General features: G+C 31.2%; 3 protein-coding genes across 4 annotated transcripts in view; 1 reads left to right on the top strand and 2 right to left on the bottom strand.

Moving 5' to 3' along the window:
* Positions 1–27,630, bottom strand: part of LOC126850360 (transmembrane emp24 domain-containing protein eca) — a 186,696-nt gene that overhangs the window by 50,454 nt on the left and 108,612 nt on the right. The window lies entirely within an intron of this gene.
* The window catches only part of LOC126850286 (uncharacterized), a 163,677-nt gene that overhangs the window by 62,570 nt on the left and 73,477 nt on the right, over positions 1–27,630 (bottom strand). For both annotated transcript variants that reach the window (XM_050593126.1, XM_050593125.1), the window contains exon 3: positions 25,099–25,226. In XM_050593126.1, the coding sequence (XP_050449083.1) occupies positions 25,099–25,185 (87 nt within the window). In that variant the 5' untranslated portion in view covers positions 25,186–25,226. The remainder of the gene's footprint in view (positions 1–25,098; positions 25,227–27,630) is intronic.
* LOC126850370 (complexin) overlaps positions 1–27,630 on the top strand; it is a 117,737-nt gene that overhangs the window by 46,175 nt on the left and 43,932 nt on the right. The gene's annotated exons all lie outside the window — the stretch shown is intronic.

Below are 27,630 nucleotides of genomic sequence, written 5' to 3'. Positions count from 1 at the left end.
TGGAATGATGGAAATTAATTACAAACGATCGATAGGAACATAAAACTATTCAGACGGAATATTCTAAATTAACGTAATTTAATGAAATTCGACCACCAACATTGCTCCCCAAAGAGTACTTTATGATCTCGGGTTTTGAAATTGCATACGGCGTGATCTATCAAATTCCTAATTATCGAGAAATTCTATCTAATATATTGTTTATATTTAGGCAAATAATTGTATAGATTTTGTTGCATGGTACACCCTGATATAATTAAATCATGGCAAGCTCTTTATAATATATTCTCTCACATATATATTCTTTATATATATATATATATATATATATATATATATATATATATATATATTATATATATTTTTTATTATGAATAAGGCTTTGAGGCTTAGATTAGTGTAAATTATATAGATCAATCACAGCTACTCAATCGCTCAATTGGTTAAAGCATGATCGTTTATTGATCGGGCTTGCTCAATTAATTCTTTATCGTCGTCGCGCATCATTGGTTTTTTTTTCTATTAAGTCTTGTAGACATCTTCATAAGCATAACTGGTAGCGACAGCAGGATGAAAGGACAACTTTGACTTTCTCTTATGACAGGTCGGTTAATCAAGTCTTGGCTTTCACCCATCACTTCGGGTGAAATATTAGTCGGCTTCATCGACCACGGTCGAGAATGAGTTCTTAAGAATGTCGTAACGATGTAAAGATAGAGGGGTGAAAAGGGGAGGACTGTAATCGATACAAAAATAATAGACCAAAATAAATACTTTGGGAATAGCGAAAATATAGTATCATCGTCCATCGGTCGAATCTTAAATTAACTTTTTATTCCAAATAAATGAATGTAAAAATAGTGTAAATAAGTTAATAAATAAAAAAAATATACATGTATATATATATATATATATATATATATATATATATATATATATATATATTTTTTTCCCTCTATTACAAAAGAGACAGAAGTATGGGAATAAAGAATAAAATTATATTATTAATAGAAAACAAATCAATATAATCATAATATTATTATTAATAGATAAATATAAAATGCAGTTTTCAATGAAATAATGACAATTGGTGAAAATTGTTGGAGAGCGGCTCGATTGAGCGGGATCCAATTTGCCGAACTCTGATTGAATCTTGAAATAACGAGAATTGGAAAGTCATCGCCTGAAAAATGATCGTTTTCCGATATACTAAACATGAAAGCACTGAAAATAGCAGCGAGAAGCAAATGTTTACTGAAAATATTAAAGGAGCACTTTCGCAAGAAATTAAAATGCTTCATCAATCCTTCAATTGCAAATTTAATTATAAATCCAAATTCAAATTATTCTTAAATTAAAAAAAAAGATCACTTCTTCGTAAAATTTTTTCCATTAGTTATTTCTTCACTTGTACAAATAATTAATGAAATGTTGAAGTAATTTCGATTCTAAAAAGATTTATTTTCCGAAAAAAAATTCTATTTGTGAGAATATTGATTACAGTTTTATATGAGAGACAATATTTGAAAAATGAATATACATACATTAAAACAAAAAATAAGGATGCTTTAAATACGGATTTTAAAAACGGAAAATAACGCATTCCGTTAAAACCTGTATTTAGTTTTTAAAACAAAAAGTATTACTAATTTTCTAATTTTCAAATTTGAGTCTCTCTAGAATGCTTTGTATATTTAATTTTCAGTTTAATTTCTCATATAAAGTCACTTCCCTCTTAATTGTACTATTTACAACAATCCGTTTTATGTACACAAAAGAAAGAGAGATAGCGCGAGAGAGTTGTAAATCCTGAATCCGATTTGTCTTGATGAAACTCGGTCTAATCGCAAAGCTAGAGCGCGAAGGTTTGCCCGGAAATGCCATGTATTGTGTGATTTTGAATCAGCGAGCGAGAACGGCTACAAGTCGGAAATACAGTCGGTTTAACGCGCCTATATTTATACCGCCCGCGTACAGCTAGCAGTATAATGGATAGCGTTAACAGGCCGCGCGAGCTATTGATTTCGGATTGTGGTCGGACACTGGTGGCTTTTGTTGCGAAGATTATAATGCGCGGGGCGCACCGCCGGCCATCTCTTCCCTCTCCCCACACCCTTACCTACCCTCTCCATACCCTTCGACCTTTTGAATCTACTTATATATATAGATTTACTTGCATCATCATCTCGATTTACTTCTACGATCCCCATGACAATTGCGTGATTGCTTTTAGCGAATTATTTTTATTTAGAATTATTTAATTATTATTAAAATTAGTGAAATTTTAAGAATTATAGAACGCACTTGGGGCAAAAGATTTTTGGAATCAACATGCGAAAGAGAGTTAAATGTAGAGTTTATCACTAAAAGCTTTTTCTTAATTGCATCTACAGAGAAAACGATTTTCGTTGTATTTGCATCCGCCAAAAACCACGAAATAGTTTTAGCATCCCCAATCTACTGTCTTCTTTTCTACTTTCTCCCTTCCCCCCCTCTATTCTATCCTGCCGCAAAGTTTCTACAATGATCGAACACGAGAAACGATTGTAATTGGCTGGTGTAAACTCCGACAACGAAACTTTCCTCTTCCTCTCCTCACCCAAAATGATTGGCGGTGAGCTTGCACATCGCTGTCGTCTATGCTGGCAAACTTTGTTGGAAATAGCCACTTCCGCTATTTCCAAAAGTTTCCAGGAGGAAAGAGATTCGGACTGCATCTGATTATATCTGACTGATCGATATCCGGACACAAAGACTTATAATTTTTATCAAATTTATAATTCGAATCATAAAATAAAATAAAATATGTTACGCTGTTTTGTCAATTAATATTAAAATATCAATACATTAGGTAAAAAAATTTTACACTCTTTTTGTGATATAAAAATTATGACAAAAAAAAATTTTAACTTTTAAATCAATTTAATGCATTTAAAGAAATGTTACTACGTCACGATAATTACTTAAGCGTATTCTTAATCGGCGTAATTTTTTTCATTGCTGATAAAAAGCTTTGAAACTGATTCTAATTATCGCATGTATAAGTATATGCATAGAGATCGCAATCGCTTAAGGACGAATCGCGGCCACGTGTAAGTTATCGTCTAATGCATTTTACATCTCGTACCGATGATCGATCGTCGAGCGTCATTCCTTCCGGTAGATAGGTAGGTTAGTCCCACGGGAATGTTGGGGAAAGTGGAATGATTGATCGGCTTGACTGGAATTATTCGGCCCGGACGTATCAATAGTGAATTAAAATTAGCAGATGGAATGGACCGACTACCGCGCGTCGTACTAATTAATTCCAATTCCATTCAATCACATCCAACAATTAGATTATGATATACTGTGAAGGGAATGAGTTTGAACTCCAAGAAACATCAGTTGTTTGGATCTCGCAGAAGCGATCAAAACTTTTTAGAAATCTGGCATTATAAAAATTCTTAAGGATATTTTGACTATATAATAGTAGCAAAAAACTGTCAAAATTAAAAAAAAAAAAGTTTTTTACTGTTAAAAAATCAAATTAATAAATCCGGATTATAACAAAAATTAAAGTATCACAAAATAATATGATTTTTAATGTTTTCGTAAAAGAAAATAGTTGTTATAATTAATATCTTTTTTACAAAAACTTGTGATCGTAAATACCCTGGAGTGAATCACAAGAAACAAAAAAAAAAAAACTTAAACGAATAAGTAGATTTAAATCAAGTTTTGCACAAATATTTATTAGAGTTTTACTATATATAAAAAATTTTATTTTGTTGGCAAAGTTTTTTCCTTGTCAAATTTGTTAATAAATGCTACAATACGGAATTTTCCATAAGGATCAATACTAATTTTAAACTTAAGTAATTTCTAAACCGTTCAAAAAATTGCGCTTAGATTTTGCACAGAAGAAATAGTAGAACAGTCTACGAAATGCTTTTCAATATTTTGACATATGACACATATACGTTTGAAGGGCTGTATTGGTCTTGAGAAAAAGTCTTAAGACATTTAAGTACCGTAAACGTAATAAAAAGAATTAACTGTAGAAGTTAAATAAATGAATTGCGCGCTCTTTCAAAATTCATGGACACGTCCGGGATCAATTTTTCATCTCTTATAATTTTCAATTTTCGTATAATTTTTCTTCATTTTTGCGACGTCTTTCCCACGTCAAAACATATGCAAGAAGCAAAGTCTGATATGGTAGTTAATCGAGCAATGAGGATCGAAGGATTTGCATGATCCATAAATGAAAGTTCGACGACGGGATAGGGTATAAATTTGCGTTCAATCTGTTCATTACACGACTGTTTTATCGAGTTGCTGTCATGCACAGGGTTATCAGGCACACGTAGAAAGCGACCGATAAATCTTGCACTTCAGCGACTATGTATAGGCTATAAAGATTTTTCTCTATATACTCCGTAAAAGAAGCTGAAACGAATAGAGCGGAAATGTGTCTGATTAATTTACGATCACGACCAGATTGTTATTTCTTCTTTTGCTTGAATGAAATTACCGTTGCGCCGTATATGCTCGAGGGAAAATTGCGAGAATACTAACATATCAAGTTACTTCTCATTTATATGTGATTTAATAATAAATCACACAAACTTGCACAAATTTCACGTACTATATATAATTATATATCTAAAAATCTGTAATTTTTGTTTACTCGGAACTATTCAGTTCATTGATTGGAATAGTTATCTTTTGCTTCTTTTAGTTTGTATATCACGTATGTTATATACATGGTGTCTCGGATTTAAATGTCAAAATTTTGGGAAGATCGTATGGGAGATCGATAAATTAAAAAAAAGTTTTTTTTTTTAGATTTAGAGAAAATCGGAAAAAAAACAAACAAAAGTTTTCGCCAAAAGAGGTAAAACAATAGTAAAATTATTAGGTTTATCGAAAAGTATTATGAAATAAAAATTAAACACGGAATAAAGAAAAGAGAATGGATTGAAATCCTTTTGAAGTAAAATTGGATTAGTAAAATTGGAGGATTAATTAAATAAATACACGACAATGCGGGATTATTGTGCTTACTTTAATAAAGAGCTTGCATTATTGCAGGAGAGACCATCATTTTGAACAATACCTTCATTAAGGCAGTGACAACATAAATAAGTGTAAATAAAATAATAAATAAATGAAAAAAAAAAAAATAAAACCTTTGCGATTTTCTCCAAAACAAAGCAAAAACGAGCAAACCTTTAGAGGATTTTTTTTCTTAATTTCTCGATTCCCCACACGCTCTCAAAGTTTTGACATTTAAATTCGTGACATTCTATATAATAGTAGAATGAAATATTCTTTTAAGAACCGTTTGTTGTTATAAAATATGCAAAGCAATCTCGATGTTTCTGGTAAAGAATGAAACTTTCTTTGTAAGAAGGATACTACATCAATTGCTTCAAAATCGTCTTCAGGCGAGACTCGTTAAAACTTATCTGTTGTTTCTCACGATCCCATCCAGACGATTTTAACGATGTACATTTGCAAGCTGAAATAATGCTGAGACAACCGCTAGCAAATCGATCTTATGCCGTGACTTCCAAGATACGACATCGGTTATCCGCAGAAAATTCGTGCCGCGAATCTCTGCGAGCTACTTTACTTCGTTTGTAAGAAAATATACAAGTTCGTTTATTTCCATTTGTCCTCTGCTTCTGTCTGAACGAGAGAACGTGAATATCGATAACAAATCTAATGTAGGAAAATTTCTTGGACGCTATTTCCAGAGAAATACTTCGTAAAAAGAATTTTGTTTGTTTGCAGATTTTCTTTTTAAGCACAAGGTAAAATTTTATGCTTTTCTAAACTTTAATTGATTATATTTGAAATAATTCGATTTGCGTTCTTTAATTTATCTTCTTTCTAACTTTTTGCAACTTCTTAGATTTTAAGGCCAAGAAGGAGAGTTCTTCGATTCTTTTATAAATATTTAGAAGTAGGAGCGCGATATAAAGTCATGCGATACAGTTGTAGACAGATTAGACCTAAGTAGATAATTGCGGACTAGAATTTCAGTAAGAAATCCAGTGGGAAAATCGAAGAACTCTTGTCTTGAGATCGCTCACTCGCTAAGTAGTCGAGAGGCTTACGTCGGAAATTCCGTGATGGTTCTTCTGAAGATAGGACACGAGTATCCTCAAGGAATATCCGAACTATGATAGCAAGTGAAGTGGGAGACTCCTTTGACAGGATAGAGGAAGACCACCGAGAAATCGAATCACGGCACGCAACTTAATATAAAGCACCTAACTTCGAATATAAATATCAAATAGCTTGGATTTGTCGCGTATCACGAAAACGTGAGAGGAGAGAGTCGATTAGTTAAAACGAAATAGAAAAAGATGAAATTTGTCGCGTGTAAATTCCAACATTGATACAAAAAATGTTGTAAATAGGATATTAATAACCACACGCTTAATTATTTTCGTATGTTTTTTTAATTTTAATTATTTCTATCAATGTTATTCGCGAATTTTCTTATTCATTATAATCGGAGTTTCGTTTTTTTATTTTCATGCAATTTTGAAATACGTTAAATATATGAATTTACGAAACTCTGTAGATTCATGTAAAAATAATATCTTTTGTAAAGAGTTTTCAATCACAATAGAATCACGACAGAATTATTGTTGTAAATATTTTTTCCCCGATAATTTCAATATTATACTAAAAAGAAAAATACCTATATATTACATAGTAAAAAATTTTGTTTTCAAAAGAATTCACTCATGATCGCTGCGTATTTTTATGAAGATTAAATTATTTCTCTGACACAAGTTAAATATTTAATCTTTATGAGATATGATTTTTTTTTTATGATTTTCTCTGTCAGAAATATTCTATGTGAAAAATCCAGAATATTTCGGACACAAAATGAAATATTCTGAAACGTATCTTCAAATATATATATGCATATATACATATGGAATATCTGTCAAATGTGAGATTTACAAGAAAAAAGAGAGAAAGAAAAAACCGTGCTTTAAGGAAAGATAATCTCTAGGTAGGCGCCAGGGGTTCGCAGAATAAGAAGGAAGTAATGCAATAAATTATAGTAAAATGGCATCATAAAAGTGTTACACGCTGTGCTACCCCAGTTGTCGGATATTCGTGCCGCGCAAGCTCGACTCCCGGAATGAACTAAAAGAAAGCATAATAAAGACGAGCTATGTGATAACACTTATCGGAGGTGCTGTGCGCCCGCAGTAAATTGCCCGATAAAACTCAGCTACCTTTGTCCACCCCTGTTCACCTTTAGCAAGCTATATCCCACGAGCTCTGCAATTTCGGCGCATTTCGCCTGTAATTTCGGCCAACGAGATTATCTTCAACGTAGATCTTTGCGACCTAAATATTACAGGATATAAGAAGGAAGCCTTATATGAGGAAAATGATGTGAAAAAAAGAAAGAAAGATTTGAGATTTAAAGGGCACATAATATTCATGATTTATTTTAATGAGTACTCAAATAAGACAATTTTATCAAGCGGCACAGACACAATGGAGAAAGGTTGTTCCTCTCGGGGCAAAGATTAAAAGTCGAATACAGGATTGTGGAAGTTTAATGGCATTGTCGACACGCTGCAATGAAAAGTTGGAAGTGGTGGGTATCAAGTTGCGCGTCAGGATAGCCCGAATTTGCCAAGGAGGTTTCTTGCTCTCTAATACAAAACTTTACAGACGACGAATATAACTTCACTCTTGTGAAAATCATGGGAAACGTTATCTGCACTTTTCCGTGATATTTCGAATACTCTTCATATAAAGTGATTTGGAGGAAAAAAAAATACTGTTGGTTTATATTTATAAAATATATAACTTTATACTCATTGTCAGTTTGCGGGAAAAGAGAAGCAGGCTTTAAGAAATTGCAACTGTTTGGAAGGATAACAGTCTTATATAAATTGCAGACTCGAGATTTAAAGATTTAAAAATTCAAATTTAAATTCCAATTTAAAAATTTATAAAGATAATATGCATTTTCTTTGGGAAAGAATATCGAGCGTTTTACCTCGCTATCTTTATCGAAAAAGTTTAATGCAATGTAGTACATATCTGCGGCCGATCATGTGGAACGATACTGATAGTAGGAAGGAAAATGGCTACACGAGAACGAAGACTGGTTGCATATGATGACAGTGTGATATTTTATAAAAACATATGAACGGATTATTATACTATTTTTTAAGAATTTTGAACTATATTTTATATATTTATTACCTACTATTGATATTTTTGCAAAAAAAAAAACGATATTTAAAATTTAAACTATAAATTTAACAAGAACAATAAATCCATGTTGGTTCAATAATTATATAAAAAATATTTGACATATTTGACACATTAAATTTCTTGCGCAGATCGTGTTAGGTTGAATCTTCGATTAGTTGGGTGAAAATAGATTAATGAAGATTTTCACATCCGAAATCATCTGAGATGACAATTATAATGTTCATATATATTATTCTGCAGAATATTTGATTTGTAACGCGCGCGTGCTCGCCGACCATATTTCGGCGCGAATTAGAGCAGCGAGTGTGCCCGACTCGCTTTATGTATCGCCACTCCAATTACGTGGAGTATCGAGTATTCCGTTGTTCGCGAACGTCGAATTTACCATTCGAGAATTTAGCACCCGTCGATTCTCGCGAGATGTAATCGAATAGACGATCGTGCTTGTTACGAGAACATATGTATTATTCTCGAGAGCTCAAGTTAACGATTGTCGTCACCGATAAAGATCGTCGTCCAGTTCAAACAAAATGGAATAATTTTTCATTTCTCTCAAAATATCCTGCAAAAACTTTTATCACCATCAAGCCTTCATTTCCATCCGTTTTTTTTTTTTTTTTTCGGTTACAATTAATTTCATAGATCTTAAAAGATGGAGATCAATTAAGATTTAACATATTGCTTAAAGCATGTTTTAGCTGTACAATAATAGCAAAAAAATAAAAAAAAAATATTTCTTTAAATATTATTTTGAAAAATAATCGAATCCACAAAGATAATTGCACGTAGAAAAATGTTAAGGTAATCCACGTTACGAAATGAATGGGTCGACATATCCCTCATGAAATCCGTAATTAAGGTTAACGATTATCCATAAAAAAGTCTGCTCTTATTTATTGTCGGAATAGCAGGCAATTATTTGATACCATTATCTTAATAAAGATATTTATTAGCGGGAGAAATAGTCGCGATATATAATAAGATCGATAATTAAATTCTCACAAAACTAACTTTTATATTTTAATAAATATAATTTTTTTTTCATTACGATAGCAATCAGTGTTATAATCCAACTGTTTAATGATTGAAAAATTCGAATGAGGGAGATACAATGCACCGTAATGTGTGACACGAAAGAGTTAAATAGCAAAGTGATGAAGTTTTCTAAAGGCGCGACTAAGTTTGTCCGGTTAATGGAAATTGACCACAAAAACATTTCCAATCAGGCGCCGATAGTCTGTAATTTTCTACGAAAAGTTTCAGAAGGACTAATGCGCTACCTTGTCATTCTTCTTCTTTTTTTTTTTAAAAAAAAGAAAGAACCTGTTAACTCGGTCCCTTTCACACGAGTGTTTGACCAATCAACGAGAAACGCACGCTAGTATTTGCCCTACACTCTTCGAGCAATCCGATTGGATGTAACTTTTCTAAGAGAAACTGAGGTTGTATATTTCGTTTAACAGTTAAAAGTCGATAGGATCAGAGGTGAAATAAACGCCTTTGTATATTGTTACAAACTAAAAGTTGAAACGTATGACTTTTTCGGTAAAATCAGTAGTTTTAATTATTACAAAAATATTATGTATTACTAAAATAAAAGATATAAGACTTTCAATCTTTTTTATGTTTAATTTAAGGCGATGGAGAAGAATTTATCCATTTTATTTTATATGTGAACGGATTTTTCACTCAAAAGTAAAAAAAAAAAAAATATTTGCAAGGATTTGGATAAATTTTTGTCTCGGGGAAAATAACGATATCTGTTTTAAAATGATTAGTAATGTTAATGTGGAGGGCTTATGCACGATATATTACATGGAGTTCAGCATTCTAATTAACCGCGTAGTCCAATCTGTTACGCAAGAGATCTTTGACACGCGTTGCTAATGCTAATCTCCGATTACCAGTGAATGCCGATAGCCTCACTTGAACTAACTAGCACATCTATTGCGATAATTGACACAAATGGCAGCTGGTAAACTCAATACTGTGACGTGTTTTACATGAAATCTGTCCTCGTTTTGGAAGAAAGTCTCCAGTCAGCGAGTTTTATTGCTGATCCTTTTAAAGCTTTTACGTACCCTCTTGAATACTAAACAACGACCAAAGGAAACAAGTAAATAAGAAAACTGCGAGAAACAAGAAGATACGAAACGGAAAATATTATATGGAGGACAAATTTAAGTCTATATTTCAAGAATTTTTGGGCTATATTTTTTATTTTAGAGAGCAGGTACTATAACGAAATCCTCTCACAACCACTGCGTTGACAGCTGCTGCTATCTTGATAATGTCAAATCGAGTTTTAAAAAATTTGTAAGAAACAATTTAAGAGATATATTTTTAAATAAAAAATTTTATTTAAATTCAGAATGTCTACTGAAATCTTGTAAAAAAATTGATATTCCAGCTATTTTGATTCAAAATTTCAAGTAAAGAGAATATTTTAAAAATTTTTTTGTTCCTCTAAAATAAGTTTTTTCATTCATACGAAGGTAAACACATAGCCATTTTAAATTTCAAATATCATATTTACAAATGTGCTGAAAGAAGAACTGAATAGCTTTCGTTAAAATAAAAATTTTTAATTTGCATAACATTTTCATCTTTTATCATTAAAAATTAAAATAAAGACGATATACTGCATTTTAAATATTTTATTAAGACATTAAATATATAAACAGTATAATATATTCTTTAATACATAATTCACAACTTAGCTTATTATTGGCGGATTACCGATAAGAGCGAACTTATCGAAGAGAAAATTTTTTTAAACATTCCTTAATCCCCAATAAAATTCCATGAGAATACCCTGACTCTTCCATGTTCAAAAAAATTTGCTGAAAATTCCAAGTTTCCAGGAAATAGATATCTTATTAATTTTTTAAAAATTAATTTTTAATTTTTTTAATTCCTCAAGTAACTTCCATTTTCTGTCCAAACTGTATAAGTCGTCTCTTTTTTTTCTGTTAAATATGCATAAACTTAAAACATACAGATACGTCCGGTGAGACTTGGTGTCTCAAATTACTTTTTCTAGACAAGAATTAAATATATGGGAAAACGCGTTCCAAATATATAGAGCTCGGTGATTCAGAGTAACAGAGTGAAGACATGGAGAAATAGCAGAGCTCGTTCTTTCGATAAAGCGGCCGCCTTTTGTACCGCACAACAGCGGCTCTCTATCTGTCTCTCTTTAGCTCGTAGCAGTACAATTCCAGCGTATCCTTCCGTCCGGGGGATATCGCGCGCAGCTTAATGGATGTCGCGCGAGAGAAAAAAAATGCTTTTGCAGGATTAAGAGAGATGGACGACAACGCGGGCGTTATAATAGCACCGCGAGTTGGAATGCAATAACAGTTGGACGTTAGTTATTTTGCAGAAGCATTGGAGATACGAAATAATTGTACCACATGTTATGTCAACTTCTCATATTTGCATCTATAATTCTCTTGATTTTATAACACCGTCGTACATTCTTTTTTTTTTAGATGGAACATTATTTAAAAAATATATATATATATCAAAATAAAAAAAAAAATGTTAGATTTATTTATGCACTTTTAAATTTCAAGTCATATTGATAATTTCTCTCATAGCCTATCTCTGTTCACGAATTCTTATGAATGTAATATAGTGAATAGTGTATAATATAGTGTATAAATAAAGAAAAATATTGTACGAGATATATACATACCCATACAATAAGCTATCTATTTTATGGAACAATTTCTTCTACTACTCGCGAAAGTGATATAAATGAATGAACTTATGGACACAATGCAGTATACAAATGAGAGATATTTTACCAGAGAGACAACTCCAGCGCACATGGTATATCTTATAAAACAATTTCCTCTAGTAGATTATATAAATGTGAACTTCACATATATTTATTTGGAATAGCCATCTTACCAGCATATTCATATTACCTGAGTAATTTGATAATAATTTGTCTATATTGTGTGAATGAAAATCAAGATTCCAATAAGAGAATGGAACGTTTGCTTGTTTGTATGTAATAGACCCTCCATGCTGGTTTCATTATCTTTGGAAAATGGAGCCTGCTGACGAGTACCTAATGAATTTTGAACGTTTAATAGCTCTTGAATATCGCTAAACGAGAATACGAGACGCATTCTGAATAATAATAGCCGCCTTTTCATCTTTTCGCTTTTTATTGCATTCTATCGACAGATCGAAATACCTTATGTAAGGCAAGAGAAATTATGGTATTACATTAAAATACGTCATGAACCATTTCTTTATAACAAAAATAATCTAAAATAATTTAAATTCAGAAAATATATATTTCTGGATAAATTTGTAATTTTTTATTTTTTATTCTAAATATTTAATACAATCATTTAAATAAATTCGTTTCACGATATTTCATATCTGACTTTGCAATATTGATTTTTACGAATCAATTTAACTGTATCCAATATCCCGTAAATTTTTAATATATATTGTATTTCGAGATGCGCGAAGTCAATCGCCTCTTCCTTCTATTGCAATTCGTATGGTCTGGCATAATGCCAATATGGCAGACTCTCATTGTCAGTTTAATGCCATTCAGAGCTGCGCTTCGATCGAGAATATCAGGGTAACTGTCAACGATGGTACAATGCGGGATTATAATACAGAAATTATTATCTCGGCCATAGTTCGACTATGACGTGTAATAATGTGTAATATTACGCAGAAAATTCCTAATAAAAAGATTTTATTTCATCTCTATCTAGTATCAATTGATATTGTGTGAATGCACACCATAAATATATTTTTATATAAAAATAAAAGAAAAAGTAATATTATTGCGCGTATGCAATTTGGTAAATGGAGTTCTGTTGTACCTATCTATGCTTATATATATATATATATATATATATATATACATAATAAGATACATACAGAATGCGAAAGAAGAGGTGAAGTATCCACGCGCACGCGTTGGGAACCTCGCTCAACATCTGCCAAACTGTCAATGTGTCATTCAGAATCAATAGTTTCAAAATCCTTTTCTACCTTTTCATTTCCCCAATGTTCGATAAAAAAAGAAAACGGGCCTTTGGGATAAGCTTTTAACTTGAAATTGCAAACTTAGAATATTGACGTATATCAAGACTACTATTGTTTTTTTTTTTTTTGGCAAAAACATGGCAAACAAATTTTTAAAAATTAAAAGGGGAAATAAATAAATAAATAAATAAATAAATATATATATAGTCTCCGCTTTGTTTTCTTTTTAATTTTCTAATACATGCATAATTGCATTTGAATGAAATCATTCTTTGTAAAATTTGTCTTATCGATCGATTTTTTTCGCTACAACAAATGCGTCATCGCCTATTTCGGGATCCTCTCGAACGAGCGAGCGCTTGACGTTCGAAAGGTAGTAAACATTATGGGATATATCGAGCAAGAAAGTTGTAGAGCGATGGAGCTCAGCTAAAAAGAGATTAACCCAGAATGGCGAGGTCGAGGCGCGAAGATCTGGAGCGGCGATAGGCGCGCGGTATTAAATTTTCCACGATCCTTTCTCGAGCGTGTCTGAAAGTATTTGCGCCAAACCCTTTCAGCCTCACCGCGTTGACGCTAAATTCTCATGTTCATATATATGCGATTAATTCGTAGGAAAATAAATATCGGAGTAGAATATCAATCGGGATGTCAGTCTAAATGTTTTTCGATTCAACAAACGCTTAAACACCATCTAAAAATAATAACACGTACCATCGCTCTTTTTTAATATGTAAAAAATATTTCTTTTATAATCTTTCTTTTTTTCATTTGCGTAAGTTCTTTACCATTTTATTCCACGAAATTTTAAGAAGAAATTTGATATTCACATTGCCCATTTTTAAAAAAGTATTATTTAATTCTTTCAATCTCTCTATGAAAAGTTTCTTTATTAAATAGCAATTATTGAGTACTTTATCTGTACAATATTGAAATTAAATCTACATATATGGAGAATATAATAGAAAGCTACATATTTTGACGCATCTTTAGCATTTTCCGGATTAGAGAAAAAGACATGTTTACGAACTTCAATTATCAAAGCACTTATATATATCTGCATTGATTTTCAAAAATCCTAACAATTTTTTAATGGTCTTTCTCGAACGGAAACGGCAATAAGCACGAGGTAAAAGCTGGAGTCTACCCAATTCTCAGCGGTGTATTTTAACGATGTAACCCCAGCGAGAAGATTGCACGCGAGAGGTTGGCACGTAAGATGGTAGCATACTATGATGTCGGGACCGTGTTGTAGTCGAGTATAGAAGGGGTTAGGGGTGGTAAGGCTGCTTGTAAGAAAGGGTGTTTTACTGCCGCGTAACTGATATGTAAATGAGACTCGTGGAGACGATTCTCACGCGAGGTTTCTCAAGCTTTTCGTGATGTAGAGGAATAATATGAGGTATGAAATTGTGCATCTGTTTAATGATAAATTTTTTATAGAGACTAATATGTGACATATTTACGGATACGCTGGACATAATACAGGAATAATTCTACACAATTGAAAAATTTGTGTTACGTTTAAAAGTTATCACATGTCGCAAACGGTGCGCATAATTTTTTGTATTAATTTAATGTAATATGTTAAATGGTAACACTAATACTATGTTAATATTTTAAGCCAATATTAATGCAAACCTCATATGAAATAAATTTTGCATAAAATCAACATATTTTTAATGATAACATTAACATAGAAAAATGTGACGGTCCGTAGTTACTGTCACTCCTATTGCAGAATAAAATTAACATTTTACATTTTTTTCAATTATTTTAATAATAATTTGTAAATTTAATTTTATCAATGAACGCAATAACAATATGTTAAATTAACATATGAATGTGTTAAATATTTAACAAAAAAATTTTAACCCTCATATGTTTTATCAAGAAAACAAATTTCTTCAAATATGCAAGGAAGATCGATGTACGATAAGCTTTTTTTAAATAAAACATTGATAATAATATAAGTCGTAATATTAAATAATATTATTAAATAATAAATGGACGAAAGTCTATCATTTAATATATTTATAGATATCGGAAGCTTGCATATTAAAAGTAATAAATGAGACTTCGTAATACCCTCTTCTTTATTAAGTGTTCTGAATTCAACATTAAGGCAATTAAATTTTTATCGGAATAAAGCCACAACTTGAAGTTTATTATATACATTTTTGATATTTGATTTTTCATAAAAGCTTATAATTTTCAATATTAAATCGTTCCCCGGCTCTTTCTTTCTACTTAATTTGAACAAGCCTAGCAAGCTAAGTTTGGCCGTTTATTATCTTTAGCTTAAAACGGTTGGTGCTGGGTTATCTTATATATTATATGAGAAGGCTTTCCGTTATTAGATAGGTTCTTCCTGCTTGTCAAGGATAAGCCGTCTCCTTCAGCAGGCGGAGGAATAACAATGGCGGATAGCGATATATTTGCCCCCTCCCTTCGCCTTCTATTCTCAATTGTGTGAACATCCCGTTCAAACATCGAAAGCAACTAATACGGAATACTACGAAACCATAAATTTCAGTTGCAGCCTCCAAGTTTTGCGCATTTGATCTATAATCTATAAATTTCTACAGATTTTTATGTGTTTACGCAAATTCAAGAGGAGAAGAGAGAAGCGAAGAAACAAATAGGGGTAGAAATAAAAGAAAGTACTTTAAGAGAAAAAAATGAATTATTCAAAGACTCTTATAATTTTTTACTTGTTTTTAATCCGAATGGACGCAGTTACAATAGAGTTAGATTAAAAAATAAAAAATGGAGAAACCAAAGAGACAACACGAGTCGGACGCAAAATGGAGATGTAAAATATACAACAAAAATGTAAATTAAATATAACACAGAGTCGCAGAATATAAGTAATAATAATTTTTCGTGTGTTTTTTTTTCTCATCTTGGCGTATGTGAATAATTTAAAAAGTCATGTCCTAATAGTTTTTACCTGTATAATATTCTATTAATAAAAAGAGACCTTACTTTTTCATCTCGGTAATTCTGATTCCAAGCGGACATTCTATGCATATTTGCAGTGTTTACTCTAAAGAAGAGTAAACACTGCAAATATGCATAGAAACCTGCAATGAACCTTTTTCAGTGTCGAATCAATAGACATTTCAACGTAGAAGTCAAGCATTTTTAGGAGAACATTGAAACATCAAAGGAACTTTATTCACAACGACTCCTTGTTTTTATGGCTCATCAACTAATATAAGATTACAAGTAAACTTTTCAAAAATGCATCTCTTAATATTATTATTATTACGTCTTACACTTTTGCCAACTCTGTAATTATAATTGGGGAAGCGTAATTATTGATTGAATAATCTCACTTTGTAATATAAAAATTAAACGATACAAAATATAATTTTATTTCCAAAAAAAAAAAATGTAATCCCATGTTAGATTGGAACGAATATTACGGGATATTGAAATAAAATACTATTTAATATAATAAAATAAAATAATAAAATAGATTAAAATTGACAGAGAAAAAGGAGAAATTTTTTCATTTGAGAACTATAAATTTACTTTAATATTTTAAATTAAAATGCCTCGAAAATAAGTTCTAATTAAACGGAAAATATTATTTACGTATAATAAAAGAAAGTAAAAAAAGAAAAAAAGAAAAGAAAATTCACGGCATGTTCACAGATGATATAAATAATCATGATTTCTGCGGGTCTTTTAATTATAACAATGTCATAAATCCAAGTTGTAATCTCGCTATGGTGCACATGGGATTCAGTGAAAATGTAAAGAGCGATCCTTGAAAACAAGGACCTTCGAAGGAAATCCGAAAGGTGAATAGTACGTAGCTCTTCAGAGTATAAAAAAGAGGACGTATTACAATTTCAAATGTAATTCCTTCGGAGCGTCGCTGGCATCCGATCTCGTCTTGTAGGAGAACGATGCCATAAAATCACACCGATATATATCTACGAGAGAAAGGCATTAATATCTAGGATTTTCAGTTTGCTTCAAGAAATGATATCGCTCGAAATATTAAGTAAAATTAATCAATTAAATTAATTGCGGCTTGATACACGCGAGTTGATTCAATTGAAATATTTAATTTAATAAAGAAGTTTATTTGCCTAACAGTTTATTTGTTTTGAAAGAAGACTAATTCACATATTTTTATTTTTGAATTTTTCCTATTAAAAAAATTGGAGAACAATTGAAAATTGAGTCAAATGTTTTTGTACGATAAATTTATTTATATGTGTGTGAATTGTTCTTTAAATTTCCAATGCACTCAATATATTTAGTATGGAAAGAGATCGGTATCCGAGCGACCTTTGAAGTAACGACATGTCGCGTCGAGTAATTCGCCAAGTGTACTGTTTCACATTACGCGAGTTAAACGATCTGGAAAGCAGTGACCGTATATAACGATGGAAGCAGTGTTCGTCGATAAATCGTATAGGCAACTAATACGAGATACAGTATAAGAGCTCTTAAGCTAATGAAATTCCTAATGAAGCTTCGCTAAAGCAAGATGTGACTGTTAATTTTTAAGCGACAAACGAGTATGAAAATTCTTAATATTTGTTCGAAATTTATGCAGATATAATACGCATCGAATTTATAACACTGACCAATTTATTTAATGCTCATATTATCTTGACCTTGAATAATTTTATATTTCGATTTGGAGATCTGTCTCGTTAAATCTTGAAGCAATTAAATTTAAATAAAGTAAAGTTTTTGACACCGTTCACGTCCAATGTTGATTTGATTATGCAAATTTCTTTTGTGAAAGTTTAGTTTAGAATCAAATTGATTCGAATTTCATGCATAACGGAAAAGTATGTGCAGTTAGAAGAGCCATTTTCAGATTTATGACTAGGCAACGTGCACGAAATAATGCCACTGTCGCGCTAAAATATATTGCCCGTTCGATATTGCAACACACGTAGCCAGAAAATGCATTTTATGTATCCGCATATTTATGGAAAATTTATAACCGCAAATTTATATACGCACATATAATATACTTAGTGTTTCAAAAAAGGCGCGTCACAAAGCAAGAATTTTCTTTTTCCACATATGAATATCTCAGAAAGGTTTTTAAAATTTTTTCGAAATAGCTATCTCTATTTATAAAAAATACAATTTTTTTTTTTATAAATAGATAGCGATTTTAGTTACGCGCATTTTATACAATATTACTAAATATATATTTAAAAAAAAATAAAAATAAAAAAATTGTAGCTGCACAGGCAGCTTTTTCATCTCTGGTAAATATAACATGAAAAACATATAACATTTTAATGCAACGTGTCTGCTATTCAATTTATTAATCAGTGTGTTTTTTGATGAAGATTAATTATGTAAATTAGTTGAGGTTACTAGCAAACTACGAGCGCATTTCAATAGCGTCTGTGTGTGTGTGTATCTCGATTCATATTTTACATACTCACAATCGGTAATTATATGTATTATAATTACAATAAATTTATGTACATTTCTATTTCATTACACAATCAACAGGAAGAGAAATTTATATCTAATTACATTATATATATAATTGATTTACATTTAATATATTTATAATAATTATTTAATATTTAATAATACAAATTGTGTGTGAAAAGAAATTTCCGTAAGTTTTCGCTGTATTTCATGATTACATTAACATAGAAAAAGTTGATAAAAAGAATGCAAATCCAGAAAATAAAGCTCCTTCAAGAAAAGTAAGGTCTCGAAAACCTCATCCGCTTTGTATCAAATTCGACAACCGGGTTTTGCGACTAACGTTTTCGACCATGCCGTGTGGAATATCGATGAAAAAGGAACTCTCTTTCGCTTTTAACCCACTGTGTGTGTGTGGACGCGCGCGCGCGCGCACACACACACACACATTGATCGCTTTTGCATTTATATTGAACCGAGTGCCTAGACATACCTACATGCATTTTTCAGTATGATTTGATCCATCGAACACGTGGTACAACTGATTTGAAGAAGAAAGTCGCCTTATTCGTCTCGTTAGAATTCAGATCGCGCGCATCCGTCTCTGTCCGCTTGTTTCACGAAAGCCTCGATATTCCCGTAAATCATCATTGATACTTGACACACCATAAAGATTTGCCAAAAGATGTTTCCGTTAATTTGTCACGTTAGTTGCAAAACATAAAATAAACGCAATACGTGATTAATAAAGAGATGTCATAAATAAAATTAAATGCTTGGTTATATTTTGAAGCACCCACACAAAAATATTATTTCATTATGATTATTAATATTATTCACTTTTTCACGTCTTTAAAAGATATTTGGAGGAAAAAAAAAAAATAAATAAATACGATCACATTTTTGTAACAGGCTAGAATTTCAAGGAGAAATTTCATTGAATTAACAATTGTGATACCAGCTGCAACAAATCGGTTTTATATCGCTGAACTCGTGTAGTAAATTATTGTGTAATATTCCCGACCTCTCCTGATTTAATTATTTCTGCATGCATTCAATTACGATCAAGTGATTTGTAGTTAAATATTTATTTTCCAATGCAATCCCATTAATAATTAATAATTTTATTGTTTATGTATAATCGCCTCTATTTCTTCACTATCTCTCTTTCTCTATTAGTTTAAAAAATTCCAGAAGTTTTTAGGAAGTTATTATTAAAAAAAAAAATTTATTTAAAATTTATTAAATTTTATTTTTTTTTTTTAATTTAATTTAGTTTATCTAAAATTCATTTAAAAATATTATTTTAAAAAATTATTTAAAAAATAACGTTTTTCAGAGAGAATCGTTATATCTTTATATGTATATATTTGCAGCTTATATGTATATATCATAATACATATTATAATATTTTTACTCCTTTAAATATATATATATATATATATATATATATATATATATATATATATATATATATATGTATGTAATGACGATATAATGAAAAGGAAGAGAGAAAATGGAAAGGTGATTTTCGACGATAGAAATTGCGAGAAGAAATTACGTCGTGAAATTTCGCTTCTCATGGCAATTCCATCTCCATAATTTGTCATCGGATAACGACGTATAAATGCATTGACCGAAGCCGGGAACCGCTCCTCTGGGGGAAGTTATTTGTGTAAAAATCTGAAAAGCGCCCTGCTTGGGCAGTGATTAATTTGTTTTGCTTCACCCTTCGCACTTTAAGTAATGTTATACGCAGCCATGTAACGAAAACGACGCACCATGTGACATATAGTGGCAGAAGAGGAAAGTTTCGAGTTACGCAAAAGTAGGTTACGACAGCGTGAGATAAGTCAAACATAAGTTACAAATTATGAATTTTCTTAATCTTTCACGAAATGTTGTTTGTTTCCTCATGTTTTCTCGTTCTCAAATTTTCCGACATTATTTCTAACAATTAAAGTGTTATTGAAATAAATGTATAAGAGAGCACATAGAGGTGTATATAAAATTCTATATTAAAAAGGATATTATTAATTTAAACAAGAAATGAGTTATATTCAATTTTAAATAAATTTTGCTTAACTATAGTGTAGTGTATAAGATATATTAATACGCTACACTAATATTGATTTGATAATAGTTGTTGAAACAAAGCATTCTATTGTAATACTGAGAATAAACAAACAGACAGCGTTTATAATATTCTGACAATATTAGCTAAGCTGCCAGCTTTGCTATGTAATTTATATGCTGACATCGATGATGGAGTGCACTATCAATAACTATGATAAACTATCTTGATTTATAGATATGAAGTAAGCATTTCGATTTTCCTGACACAATATTGAAGGTTTCAACATTTATTAACTAATTTCGCCGGTGCAAATTCCACTAAAGCGAACGCGTAATCTCGTTTTACGAAATAGATATTTATATCTCACAGCTGTTATAGTTTATGGGATGTTGCTTAACTTAATTTTACTTACTAATTTATTACTTGATAAACTACATGGCCAAAAATATATATATAGTACACACACACACACACACATGTAATTTATTCTCGCAATTTCCTGAAGATAAATCATATCTAGACAAACGATACATCTTTTAATATTGTATCAAAATGTATACACACACACACACACACACATACTGTTATTCAGCAAGTCACAATAAAATACGACGTGACAAAAAAATGTGCAACATAATTAAATATTTTTAATGAAGAGAACCTTGGGTAAATTGTATTATTACATTGAGTTTTGACAAACTGGATTATTCCATTGTTTTCATTATTACATTGCGTAGTAGTGAAGGACGCAATGCGTCCTTAATTAACGAACACATTTAATGAACATATTCTACGTTAACGGCTTGTAACTTGATCTCTAATACATTTTTCCGAAATATTTCTACGCCGTGGGCAACATCGAGTTGATTTCTATTAATTAATAAATATGCTCGACAAAATAATTTTTATCAACTTTCTTTGAATTCACCAAACGTTCGACTAAGTGTTATATTACACAGTCGAATTTTACACTTACTCAATTGCCTACGTGTTTTAAAGAGGCGAAGAATCGTATACGAATCAGTTTGATCTTGAGGGAGGAGAGAGGGAGGGAGGGAGGGGGAGGACGGGGAGGGGCAGAGGAAGGGAGAGCCCTAAGATCAAATCGCAAAATAACTTCCAGTGGCTCCAACATGCAAATCATCCATCGTCACGATGAACTCCGACGGTTAGTCGGGACGTTAGCGCCACGGAGAAAGGAAGGAGAAGAGAAAAGGCCACGTAGGGACCGAAGACGCCGTCAGCTGTCAAACTCGACGCCCATTAATCTTAGTCGTGTGCAAACATCGATCCCACTTTGTACTTGAATATATAATAGGGGCCCGTAGTAGCTTTCTCAAGTCCTGACTTCTCACATTCTTTTTATTGCGATGATGGAAATATGTCACTGTGATTTTCGCAATCGCACACACATGTACATATATAAAAAATAATCGATTAAAAATTTATTTACGTTTTTTTTTTTTTTTTAACAATTATTTGTGCTTTTTTTTATACCAATTGATTTGTCTCATTATTCTGTCTACATATAAAAGTATTACGATAAGATTGTCGAAAACAAAATATTTTATGAATTATTTTATATTTTATATCAAAATATGTCATATTATTAAGATGTAGAATAACTCGGAAAATAAATCATCATCGGATGACTCTCTCAACCCCCAACAATTTTTGTCTGAAATATTTTTGTCTTAAACTTAAGGGTGAATTATTCCAGTGGATTGATTAAAATGCCCTGTCCTCTATATATTTTTCTATTACGTTTATATAATATATTTCAGACGTAATAAAAACGGTATAAATACAGACCTTCGTAAGTTGCAGATTTTTATATTTGCTTATACTCTCGCGCATTTAATTATTATAATTTATTATCATTTTCCTTATATTGTGTATATATATATATATGCGTTTACAATATATATTTTCAATTACAATATATATTTTCTATTATAGTAGTTATCCTGAAATTTTGAGACGACTTGCAATTAAACGTATCGATTCTTCGATCAACTCTGCCGGTATTTTTCAGCTGACACACACCGACTACGTTACTGTATAAAAGGAAGCCTTCCGCCTAATGTTCTTACGTTGGCGTAATCATGTTGTAATCTGCTTCGAGAAGACCTACTGCTGCTTCTCCTAATTGTCTGATTCTTTTTTAAAGTTTGTTAGATCTTTTGTGAGAAAGAAAAAGAAGCGCGCAATCTCGAAGATGGACGTTTTGGAATGAAAAAAAAAGTAGAAAAATCTTTATCTAGATATCGAACTTTCCTAATTGTGCCATATCGGCAAACTGCAAGTTTTAAACAGAGAATATATATGTTCATAAATTCCGATTTAATAAATGTGCGATGAAAAAGCTTGGGAACTTAACAATATTAGAAAGGGTGAATTTTCCTAAGAAGCAACAATGTATATAAAATCGCACCTGCACATATAATATATTTATTATATCTTGCGGATTTATCACTGTGCAAACCAACTCATCGTAAAACCGATAGCACGAAGCGCAAAATGCATTCTTGTTTTCGCAAAAAAAAAAAGAAAAAAAAATTCCGTCATGATATATAATAAATTTGCATTCCGCTGTTTCACCGAAACGGTGACAGCAAATTGGTTAAACAAACAATATACTTCGATCGTTGGAAAACAACGGCAATCAAAAACAACAGGTTTCATCGCACTCGTGAAAACCATGAAAAATTTCAAATTCTCAATCGTCTCTCGTGACTAGCTTTCGGAAAAGTTATGTCCGCGAAAAAGGCAACCGAATTCAATTCGGCTTTGTCTATATTAAAAATTCCAAAATAACACATTTCCAAAATTCCGTGCAATTTTCTCTCTCTTTTAGTAATACATATTTTTTTTACAATTCTAGATATAATTGTTAAAAATATAGTTAAACCATATAATTGTTCGCGATAAGCAACAGAAAATATCTGATGTGCCTCAATTAATATGTCCGATCAGTTCAAACGAATAAACCAATGCACAAACACGCGATATATTCGCGATATATACCGAGTGCGGCGAGCATCGATCTCTCGAGGAAGCGAGCTCGTTTTGCGGGCAATTTGTATCTTTGAATTATTTCGACGTCGTGCCGCTGGCAGCTAAGTTCGCAGCAACCATTGCAAGTAGATAATACAACTCGGATGCTTGGAACTTGATCGAGATTTCGCGAAGCGGTTGTTCTTCAATCAATTATTTAGTTTCCTAGTTATTTAAGTACCGACGAAATTTTTCTAATTTAAGAAACATTCAGTTTTTCAATTATATATAATTAGTGTCAGTGTATATTCAATATATATATATATATATATATTTTTTTTTAATTTGATATAATAATCTTACATTTCTTAGCAAATATATTTAATACATTTAATATTTTAAAATAATCGTTTTTACTTATTTTTATTTCGAAATTAATAAATCCCTATAAAAGCAAAAAGAATTTTACAAATTTTTTAATCTAAATTCGAATGCCGATACAGTGCGTAACAAATATTTTTTCATTAATTATACACATCGCACATTTTTATTGGATTCTATTAATGAGTGAAATTTTTTGTCGCGATTTAATAGCATCTACCGTAATATCGATTGACTAAATAAAAAAACTGAAGCGATTGACATCTATAGCAATTTGACTCTTTCTATCTTTCTCGTTTTCCCCATCGTCCATCTCTGACTACGCAATGGTAAAATTATATAATGCCAATTGTGCATTTTGTTCTGTGTGCATCGAAAAATTGATATATATCTAAAATAGCGCGTGAGAAGAAAAGAGAAAGCAAATGAAACACGAAGGAAACCGATTTACGTTGCGCAACAGTGCTCGAGAAAAGATACTCGAAATTAATCCATCGAGGAAAAAACTCGATGTTGTTCGCAAATCAGGGTTAAAACGTGCAACATTTGTTTTATTGCCGCTATAAAAGCGAGATTTTTTTTGGCGGAAGAAAATCTCGTTTGTATTACTTTATCATACGGATACTACTTGATTCATATTTCAACTGAAGAGTTTCACGAAATTACTTCCAACAATGGAAATATTGCTGGCACAATATAAATATAATATATAGATGTAGAAAGGCATGATTTTAAAGATAAAATTATCTCAGGTGAATTATATTTGAATTTAAATAAGATTTAAATCGTCAAATATTGTGCAAAATAAAAGAATCAAATTAATTGTATATAAATAAAAAAATAGGAGATGCTAAGCAATAGGAATTCCATGACTTTGTAGATAGGAAAAGATATGAAAAAGAAAGGGCAAAAGAAAGAATGTGCGTCGGCATTTACGTTACCTTAGGGTGAGATTGTAATTTCGCTTCTCCTTGCACGGATGCTGCATTCTTGCTGTACTTCCTTCCCAATTCGCAGCAGCCGTTCATTAGTATTCGTAGAAAGAGATGTTTATGACCGCAATGGATTACTAGAAAAATTAAATGAAAAATTTCTTATAAATAAAAATGACAGTTCTTTAATATCGTCTATTTAATCTAATGCAAAAAGCTGTCGCTAATAAAAATTGTTTATTAATTATAACACATACATTTCGAGCTTTTATTTTTGAAATTCAAATATTTTATATTAATATATATATATATATATATATATATATATATATATATATATATGCGTGTATCTATAATAATCATTAATATATAATTGTTGTATTTTATATAAAAATATGGAAAAAAATTATTTAAACATTCTATCATTGAAGAAAAATGTAACAAGTTATTTTTTCCTATCTTGTTTCAGGTGAGTCTCGATCTATATATTATAGTCCTTGTGCAAACATAGTAAATAGAAGAGGAAAGACACGGGGAAAATAAATCCGTAAGTTAGCTGCATTAAAAAATAAATTAAATCATCAGAATTTCAGATCATACACACGCACACATGCAACGATAGAATCCTTTTCCCATTGAATTATGGAATAATAGTGTTAACCCTCTTTGATATACTGTACGCGACAAAGCTTCCCGTTCCCTTTAATGTAACTTAAGTAAGGTACTAATAAATTTCGGTACCGCTGCCTTATGCTTACGTGAAAATATCGCGGTTTTTACTGTCTGTGAGTTTCAGAGAAAAAGAATGCAAATATCCATAAGATAAAAATTTAAATAATTTAAAAACCGCTAACATTCGATCTCTTTTTTTTGTGATCTTTTTCTTTTCATTTATATTTGATATTCATATAAAAATATTTTATTTTAAAATTATATTATTTAATATAGTATTTTATAGTATTTAAATATTTTAGCGTGGTTATAAGTGATAAATGCAATAATTATTACGTGTGTATGTGCGTGTAAAATGGCCCTGAACAATGCAACATTAAGAGATTTTACACATGAAGAATCTATTTTATTGATAAAGGTAAATTGATTATCCTGCTCGAAAAGTGGATGTGAATTTTCAGGAGAAACGCGCGCAAGAAGTCCGGCAGACAGCGCAAACACAGGTTATACTACTGAAAATGTGCGCAATAATCGATACGCTCTAATAAGAATGACGATTTGATAAAAAGCAGAATGAAAATAATTCAAACGTTATGTCAGAAATCTGATCTCTCTATTAATAAACAAATTGAAAATTATTACCGGATTTCTGAAACGTCTGTATCGTCTGTCGACAACTAACTCGTGTTTTTGTACGCACTCGGCTCTAAGCTTTTTCCTCTCTGTCATGTTTTGCTTGCTTCAAAACACTCAGTACATCGGATATAGAAACAAAACAGAATATATTTTAGCTATCTTACAAGTTACATTTCATGTAATCACTGATTTTAATAATTACCTCAATAATCTCTTCTATCTATTTGCATGAAATTTGATTCACATCATGTTTTTATATTTGCATAATTTGACTAAGCGTATTATTATAAAGTACAGTTTAAGTCAGCATTTCACGTTTCGAAACGAGAGGATAATCGTAATCCTGGCTAACGGAGCGAACGATATATCAACTTGACATTAACGCGATAATTAACGATGACTTATGGAGAAGGTCGCCGCGTGCACGTAGTTACAATGAAGGAAGCAATTAACGTTGGAATATAACTGCTGGCCGTATTGTTGCCGTCTTCAAAATGAACTTTGTTGGCTTCTAATTAGATAGCGACCAATCAAACCTCCCATATTGTTAAAGAAACAACGTTAGAGCGCTTAAACAGTACTTGCAATCTACTAATTTGAAAGGTAAAGTTTGTTTTCTCCTCAACGTTAAAATCTCTCAGGCGGATGATATAGCCATCCTGCTCTTTGTCACGTTGTTAAAGAGACTAGAAAAAAAACCTGAGATTGCTTTATCATCTCGCTTCACTTTAGGAGAATATTAAAAAATCTTGGCAATTCTACGAACTGAGAGCGGAGAAGCTCGTAGTAAAACAACAAAATTTCTCTTCTCTCTTTGTAAAAATTATATACGCAGACCTTTATAATTTTTTAGACTAACAATTTTCAAAGATGGATTTCTATTTCTTAATATCAATGAACTCTCTTTTGTTTTACATTTTATTTTATGAAGGAATTGATGTTGATACCCAATTTTTATGATTCTTCTGTATCTCTCGTACTTTTACTTGTATTTTTAGATAAATTATTGATCTATTTTTATCGCGTACATTTATCATACATATTATAATAACTATTTCTTCGATTTTGTAATTTCCTACTGAAAACAAAGCTAATCTTCTTTTCAGCTTGCGCGTGTTCACGCCCTCGCGTGCCTCGAATGTTCAAAACGTATAGCCGACTATAAAGCTTTTCCGGCAGGGGAAGGCGTTTTCGCCTCGTTTTATTCTGAACAGTATATAACATACCACTAGT

This window comes from Cataglyphis hispanica, chromosome 6 (genome assembly GCF_021464435.1).
Source record: "Cataglyphis hispanica isolate Lineage 1 chromosome 6, ULB_Chis1_1.0, whole genome shotgun sequence".
NCBI lineage: Eukaryota > Metazoa > Arthropoda > Insecta > Hymenoptera > Formicidae > Cataglyphis > Cataglyphis hispanica.
This window is presented reverse-complemented; position numbering and strand designations above follow the sequence as displayed.